General features: G+C 36.5%; 1 protein-coding gene across 4 annotated transcripts in view; it reads right to left on the bottom strand.

The window, feature by feature from the left end:
* Positions 1–1011: 1011 nt before the first annotated feature.
* The window catches only part of CTNNA2 (catenin alpha 2), a 460539-nt gene continuing 453039 nt past the window's right edge, over positions 1012–8511 (bottom strand). For all 4 annotated transcript variants that reach the window (XM_014258992.2, XM_014258987.2, XM_088056519.1 and 1 more), the window contains one exon: positions 1012–2086. In XM_014258992.2, coding sequence (XP_014114467.1) covers positions 1799–2086 — 288 coding nt within the window. In that variant the 3' untranslated portion in view covers positions 1012–1798. The remainder of the gene's footprint in view (positions 2087–8511) is intronic.

The raw sequence follows: 8511 nt of genomic DNA, 5'->3' as shown, positions 1-8511 counted from the left end.
TAGGGGGATAATTGTTACCACAAGCAATGTCAGTCTATGTCAGACTCCAGGGCTTTGTAGGGAAAGCTCTGCAAGGACTTCCCCACATCTCATATATTTTGGTCATGTCTACACTCTCCAGCTCTGATTGGGGAACTGCTTTTATTACACAGTACAACTAAACAAAGCAAAAATAGTAATTTCCTAAAAGACCTCTGAGAGTACAGTTCTTTACATAGACTGTGTAGGAGGGCAATAGAACAAAATTTGGTGCTTTGCTATTCTGAGGAATAATCAGCGTATATGAGACAACATCCAAACATCTCTCAAAAACTCTGCAAGGGCTACACTTGTCACCGTTGGTGTAAACCCAGTGTTTATCACAGTGTTTCAAATCCTCTGTGAGGCCATGAATGTTCCCTTAACTTGATAGTATCTAATTATAAGGAAAATTAATTGATGCTCATTTTTCTTTTACATATACACCCAGACTTTTTGATAATGATGATACTCTGTATAATAATGATAAGGCTCTGTAGTTAAATAAATGTTGGTGTTAAAAGGGAATAAAAGCAGATATTTGTGCAGTGGACTTTGTACAGGTCTGTAAAGTGTGGCACAAGAGATGATTCCAAGGTTTTGAAGTGCCAGCCTTACAAGTGAATAAATTGAATTAGCTTTATGATTATTTTGAGGTGTTGCATTTAAACAAATAATTTCATCCCACATGACACATATGTATAGAGGGTTAAATCCATCTCAGATTTATACTCTGGTTTTGACCCTCTGACCATGTGAGGCTTTTCTGGTTATTAAAAAATGAGAAAATTCACAAAAATGAAGAATAAAAAAGGAAGCATGAGGCAGAATTAGTAACTCTATACATCAACTATCATTCAGAGGATACCTGTGCATTAAAGGAGACAAGCCAGATTGAGGATTCCAAGGTTAAATGAGTTTATTGAGTTAGTGGTTACAATGGTATGTCAGATACCTGTAATCCAAGCTACACCTACATATTTGCCTCTAAATTCTCACACTGTCAGTTTCCGTGTCTCTAAACATTCCATCACCAGGTCTTCTATTACTAATATAATAATAATAATCAGAATAATAATAATCATAATATAAAAGGCAATGTCAATCACCATATTGTGCTTCATACTCCACCATAAGGAATTCAATTGGCAAAAGTAAACCTCTGGTCATATTAATGGGATTAATTGAAATGTGAGCAATCATAACACTACTAGAATATAAAGAACAAAATCTGGTTCAAAAGAAGCATTTTTAAGATGAATTAGTTTGAATCTGTTTTAAAAATTCACATACTATAATGAAGATGACTTAAAAGTTATATCATTTAATTATTGGGCCACACATTGAAGCATATTGGCTAGTACATTTTTGCACTGCAACAGAAGCAATACAAGCTTTATGGTCTACCATTACAATTCCATTTTTTTTTTTTTTTTTCACTGAATATACCTGCCAACCTAATGTTTCTTGCATGCATAAAAATTTTGGGGTTTAGACTTGAATTTATCATTTACTCCACATGTATACCCCCGTGATGCAATTTCTTTGGCCAATTTAATGCTATAGTTTAGTTTAAAAAGGAAGCTTGGAGTTAAGTCCACTTAGCATTAGAAGGCGATGCCCTGAATTTTGGGCACTGCAGAGAGTTATTTACTGGAATAGAGTCTCAGGTCACATGCAAATTGTCACTTTGTCCCCCCACCCCATGCCAGACGCACACAAGTCGGCAGGTACGCATACAAAAAAAGAATATAAAACCCTCCTGGTAAAGCTCAGTGGTTTAGAATGAATCCATAGCTTTAAATTCACTTAAGGCCTGTACAGGGGAAATATGTTTCTTCTGGGACCCTCTCCTCACTCTTGTCTGATATTCTTCTGGTTTTTCTCTCTTTACTAGAGGTTTCTTCTCGGGGGCCTTCATCTTCCAAGATACAACTGGAGAGTTCACTGCAGCAGTGCCATAGACCTTCTGGTATTTAGTAGAAGCCACATATGATGCTTTCACTGTAAGGACCACAGCGTTCATCAGGTTTTTAGCTGCCTGGATGAGAGAAGTGGCACTGTCCAGCTACAAACAGAAAACAAAATGAAATATAGCAAGGTTACTCCAACACAAAATACAGCAAGGTCATTCCACAGCTGGATCACTGTGCCAGTTCCTGACTGGATCCTCCCAGATCGCATTGAAGTTGGAACAAATCCTCTTCCTCAGGGAACCTTGGAGTATCCAGCACTGGCAACATCATGCACTGAACAGTAAAGGCGAGACTGTGGTACCTCACATTAAATTCTTTCTAATAAATTAAAGGAAAAGCTTGTGTTGTCTGTGGGTTGTTTTTCTGTTTGCTTGTTTGTGGGTTTTTTTGGTCATTGATTCTTTTTTTACAGTTTAAGACATTTTCTGTTTTCTAACAAAAACCCCTTTACTTCTCACTTACACCTTTAAAAATTTACTGTTACACATCAACTGCAAAACAGGTCAACAGGGATTTTTCCCAAGTGTTCCAGTTTGTTCTAATTATTCCTGTTAAGCCCAGGGTATCACCCCCAGTGGTGTCTACAGGAACAGTGTGAGGCCAGCACTGAGCTTGTTAGAGAATCCCATCTGAAGAGATGAAAGGAGGTTCTGAAACCCCTACAGAAATGAAAAGATGAGACCGTTAACTGCAGGTTTTGGCAGCTCCTGTAATGTGTGAGTCACTCATGGTCTCAAGGAATGTTACTTTGTGGTTACCAGGCTTTTTGTACTTTTGTGCCTCTCCCATGCACGAACCTGCCTGAGGTTCCTGGGTGTCCTTGGGATGTAAGAGCCCTTAAGGACTTGCTGAGCTTCAGAACACCGGGACTTCCAGTCAGCAAGCTTCCTTCATACACTGAAGTGAAGTACATACCCCTGCCCAAAGTCTTCAAAAGGATTTCATCATATAATGGGGACTTCAAGGCAATGTCTCAATTTTCCAAGATGTGAATCAGGCACAGCTCCTAAAAATACACTCCTAAGGACTGTAGCAAGCCAGGTTACTACTTAAGATGTTCAATTATCCCTGTCCTAAAATACTGAAGATGGGATACACCTTTTTTGTGATAAAGCCTTTCAGATATACCATGGAAGCTGCTTCAATTACTTACATCTTTCCTAGACTGCAGGAATGATATGGGATGTAGTTTTACTTTACCTCTTTGATTCCACCCCACGTGGTCAGTAAGTTTTTAACTATTTTTAATTAGTACAAATGGCCTGTGTCACTCCAAACATTTCCTGCTCCCTATTTTGGAGCATGGCTCTGTAATATAAATGCTAAGCAAGGATAAACAGTGAGAAGGCAAGAACAAAAACCACACCATACTTCATTTTGAATCATTAAGAGAAGACTTCAGGAGACATTTCCTTTTGAAGTGTCAGTGACTGATGTGAACAAAAATAGACATTACAGAAAGCCTGTATTTGAAACCACATTAATCTATACTTACCTGGGGTATTTTATTTCCTCTGCTCTGGCATTAAACTCATTATTGTTCATCGAATACATAAACAGCTACATACAGTGAGGTGAAAACCAAAAAATAAAGCATTTTAATGATATTCACGTATGTGCTGCCATTCTCTGAAAAGCACAGTTAATTGCCTGGCCCTAGTAAATATTTTTCCTTGGGACTAATTTGTATTTCTGTTAGTAAAAGAAACGAAGTTAAAAGATGGAAAATTACATTACATGGCAGAAACATGACTGTTCAATAGGGAGTAATGAAATATAAGCCAGTCTAGTGTTATTCTATAACCACACTGCTGCATGATTTATAAGGCAATCTGTATGTTTGTTGGCAAATAACAGATCACACTCTATTAAATTAGGATATTCTAATTTACCACAGAGATCTACAATCAAGCATTATTCATTGTTAAATGATTCTTTTTGAAACACTGGTGGATTGATATTGAATATAAAGTGATACCATCAAATAGTATTTACTTCATAATCAGTATGGATAAACTGACTGGATTGAGCCTCTATTGCACGTTCCTGAATGAATTCTGGTTGCTGAAGGTTTCCAACAGCTTCACATTTTCCACCATGAAAAGTTGATTTACGTGTATTAAGAAACAGAATAATTAAAGGAAGCATTTTAAATTGAGGGGGCACCAAAATTAGATGCTTAAACACATACACAGAGTTCAATCTACACCTCTGAACACAGTAATCAGTAATTTTATGGACTGCAGTGATAAGGGCATGCAGAATCTTGCACTTCTTCAAGATCAGATGCAGGCTACAATGACACCTTTTAGAAAACCATGTCTTGTATTTTGATGTCATTTTAACTCTCTTCAGTTTCTATATGCTGTTAGAGTAGATAAGAGCTCCCTGTTTTCACCGTTATTAATCACATTTTAAGATGCAGATACTCAGTCTCTGACCCTAATATCCACTTCCTAGTCTTGTAACCAGAAAAGAGACATAAAACCCCATCACAGGCTGTGAGTGTTCTCCAAAAATCTGCTGGTGGTCATTCCATGCATCCAATTTGGCCACCTGAGCACTTCCCATGATTTTCTTAGGGCCTCCAGCTCCTTGCTTCTATTATGGCTCAGTAAAGAAGAATTAAACTGAATGAACATAATTCCAATTAACATTTAGATCTTCCTACACCACCATGTTGCTCCAGCTTCGAAGCTGTGCTTTTCCACACTGGCACAAAGCTGGAATGAGGCAGCAGTGAATCAAGCCCTGAGTGTGTTAATTTTTTACAAAATACGGGCACAGAAACATACGCACTTTTTCCAAGCGTTATGTTAATAATAAAAAATCATAGGAAGGAAAATTAACATTTCAAATAAAAGCACCACTAGGAAAATTACTTCACAGTACAGAAGGCAACTTTTACTCCCTGCAATACCCACAGAATTTTAGATATAACGATGGATTTTGGTCCTAACAGCCAACAGAGCCTTTGACTTACAGCACAATGTAATGGTGTTCTGCTGCTTAGACCTCCTTAAAAATATGTTTGCCTGCTTTTAGGGAAAAAAAAAAATGCTCTCTCATTCACAAAAGATAAACTTAGGTTGCTGTCCACAAAACTCTTAAGAACAGTGAATGCTGAGGAAAATTCAAAATTCATAAAGAACCTAAGAATAACGGCACTGGACCTGTCCACTTACAATAGTTAAGGTGGGAAAAGATCTGCCAATAATAGAATTCCAGGATTTTCTTCCCCTTACAGAAAATCCTTCAAGTTTTGAGGGGATTTTGAGCTGCTTATCAGCTGTTCTGCAATTTTCCTGCACTATTTGCAGAATTTTCCAGAATCTTGAGATAACCAAGATTTCTTGCTTCTTTTACATATACACATAATCTAAATAAAATAACCAGCAACTGCAATAGCAAAATAGCTGAAGAAATAGGAGGGAATAAAGCTGGAAATTTTTGTCCTTAACAGTAAAGCAATGAAAAGAGATGTTCTCCCTGCATTGACAGACTGCTGTAATAGAGAAGAATTATGCTTTATGTTTTAGAAAGGAGAAAATCTAACTTCTAGAGATGCCCTCATATTTATAACAATAAATATCCATAAAAAGGCGAGGGAAATTGAGGGGGGAAAAAAAAATCTGTATTTCCCATGAGTAAGGATACAGAATGGGTAACTTTAAAAGAGCTGAATGCTTAAGAATATTCTATATCATTACTGATGGTTTGAATAAACCTTAAAATGTGGGTGAGGACATCAAAAGAATTGTAGATAGTTTCTGGTCTCGAAATATTTGAGCAATGAAAATAAAATGACCTGTGAAATGATAGGCCAACTCAGCTGACAGCACTCCCAAATTGAATGATGGAATGTCTGTGACAGACTCCACAAATAGAGGAAAGAAACACAGTTAATGGTAAGCAAAGGGCTGTGTGGGTTAAAATATTTTCTAAGTAACCTACATCATATTTTGGTATGATTAAACTTTGAATTGCTTAAAATAATGCTGTGGGTATAATTGGATTTTTGAAAGGTCCTTTGCTTAGTAATACATGACAGTTTGATTAAAAACTCAGTTGACACAAAACTAACGAGACACATACACAGAAGGATTCCAGATTCTCCAGAAGTACATACACACACGAAAAAAAAATCTGTGCTCAACAGCGAATTTCACAGTGGGGTCTTGGAGGAACCATTTGGAGGCCTCACAATATTAATATTTCTACTAAAAACTTGGAAAGGAAGTCACTCATTTGAAGAAATTTGCAGATAACAATTGTGAAAGTGTCAAGTCACACAGAGGGCAAATGATTGATATTTAATTTGCTGCTAAAAGCCACAAATATAGATTTAATTTTGGCCATATCTACAGCAGATGATTCCTAATTATCCCATAAGGAACTTTATTCTCTGCAGGATCCCAGACAATCATTCCTTGAGTACACAAAAAGGAGGAGACTGATGAAATAGGTTCAATTTTCATATTCAGTTTATCCTCTGTCCACAGTTAAGGGATAGTGAGTCCTCAATGCAAGAACAATATTGAGGAACTGGGAAAGAACTTAAAGAAACTCAGTAACAAAAACCACCTTTTATGGGAAAGACTCAGCCAGCTCTGTTTTTCCCATTTTCAAGTGAATGACTGAAAAATGAGTTGACTGAAATCAGCAAGTACATGGTAACAAAGCTGATTTTATTTCAAGTTCCACAGGTTAGACAAAGATAAAACAAAACTTAAGGGCTGAGAGGTGAAGCTGGGCACTTTAGTTATTAATTACCTGAAATTATTTATTTAGCAGTTATATTAATTAACCACAAGAAATCATGAAAGATTGATTCTATTTCTTGAAATTGTGAAGTTAATATTGGATGTTTTTTCTCAATATGTATTAACTATTGGACATTTTTAGTGCACATCAATTCAGGGAGCCTATGCATCAGTTATGCAGGAAGACAGCTCAGATAACAACAGCCCACATTGACCTTGAAAGGTATGAAAACAAAAAATTAGTATTAGGAGCTATTTATAAATAGTTTGGTCTGGTTCACTTTGTACAGATTGGGAGGAAAGAAATATAATTTATTTTGCACATTGAAACAGAACCTGTAGCTCCTCAAATACTCTTGGCTAAGACTTGATTTGTAGTGTGTCTTTAGCATCTTTAGCAAGTGACTTAGGCACTGCCAAGCTCTTAAGGCTTTTTGTGAATTCTGGGTGAATTCCTTGCTTCTCCTTCTTTCCAAAGGAAATTCACACTTTCCTGGACAAGACACAGTTGCTCTTATCACACTCCAAAAGTCAATCAACAGTCTCCAGAGAAAATAAGGCTACAATTATGCAATTATGAAGCTGGAAGGTAAATCAGGAGTATAGCTTTCTCAGACTGTATTCTTATGCAACAGAACATTTTCCTCTCAGCCGTGCTTATAGGTAAATCCATTCCTACGTACACAAGAGGCATGCAAGAAAAAGATCTTATTTATAAAATTACATCTTACATTTCTGTGGCACATTTCATGCATAAAACATTACCCTGTTAGAGAGATCCAGTGCAAGAATGGCCTGTTTGCTACTCAGATGCTCTCTTCCCTATGGAAGGAGACATCTGCTCTTTACCAGCACTGCTGTGCAATGCCTGAGGGTCTGCTTCAGTCACCTCAAAATGCTCATAGGGCTCTTGCTACCTGCAGTCCATTTCAATAAAACTATCCTGTATACTTGAAAATCTCTCTCTCAGAAGAAGTCTTCATCTGAAATGTAATGTGGTCACAATAATGTTAAAAATGGATCTGTAGCTACACAGAGAAAATTGTATTGTACTTGTCCTTTCCTAGCTATTTGTTTTCACATTTGACTGCAATTAACTTACTCCTTTATACATGATGAATATTTAATTCATTCTGGGGGTAGTTGTGTTTTATAGGTGCCCAATCCACTGAATAACCACTCTCATCTGCATTTTTTCAATTACAGGTAAGAAACCCAAGGGATTCCCAAGCCCATTTAGTTGTATTAAACAAAGGCTGCTATGTCCAAGGACAGCAGAAAGCAGAAAAATACAGCAATAACTATGGGTATCTTCTGCCTTCTATGGACTATTGTCATTTTAAAAGACATTGCCAACTGCTGTATGCTAATTTGCAAAAGCAGAAGTAAATAAAAATACTCCCAGAACAGACATTCCCAGTAAAAGGTAAATAGGCATAATATAAATGAATTCCTACATTTGCTTTACTTATTTCCAAGTAAATATTTTAGTATTTTAGAAGCAAAAGGATAAATGACAAAATTACATCCTAATTCATTTGCTTTGAGAAGAACACTTAATGTGAAAGCTCATATTTTAACTGAAATGGTGAAATGACAAAAAGACAATTGGAAACACCTGAAAGTTAACTAATTACCTAATTGTCTAATTATTTTTATGGAAAATAATTATTACTGGTGTCTCTCCAGCCTGCAGGTCCCAAAGGTGGAAAATACGTTTTTGAATTTTTGATAAATATTAGGTTTTTTTCTAT

Source organism: Pseudopodoces humilis, chromosome 6, assembly GCF_049639895.1.
Source record: "Pseudopodoces humilis isolate 2021_Gansu_Grassland_sample_001 chromosome 6, ASM4963989v1, whole genome shotgun sequence".
NCBI classification, from domain to species: Eukaryota; Metazoa; Chordata; class Aves; order Passeriformes; family Paridae; genus Pseudopodoces; species Pseudopodoces humilis.
Note: the sequence above shows the minus strand (reverse complement) of the source record. Positions and strands in the feature narration are given on the sequence as shown.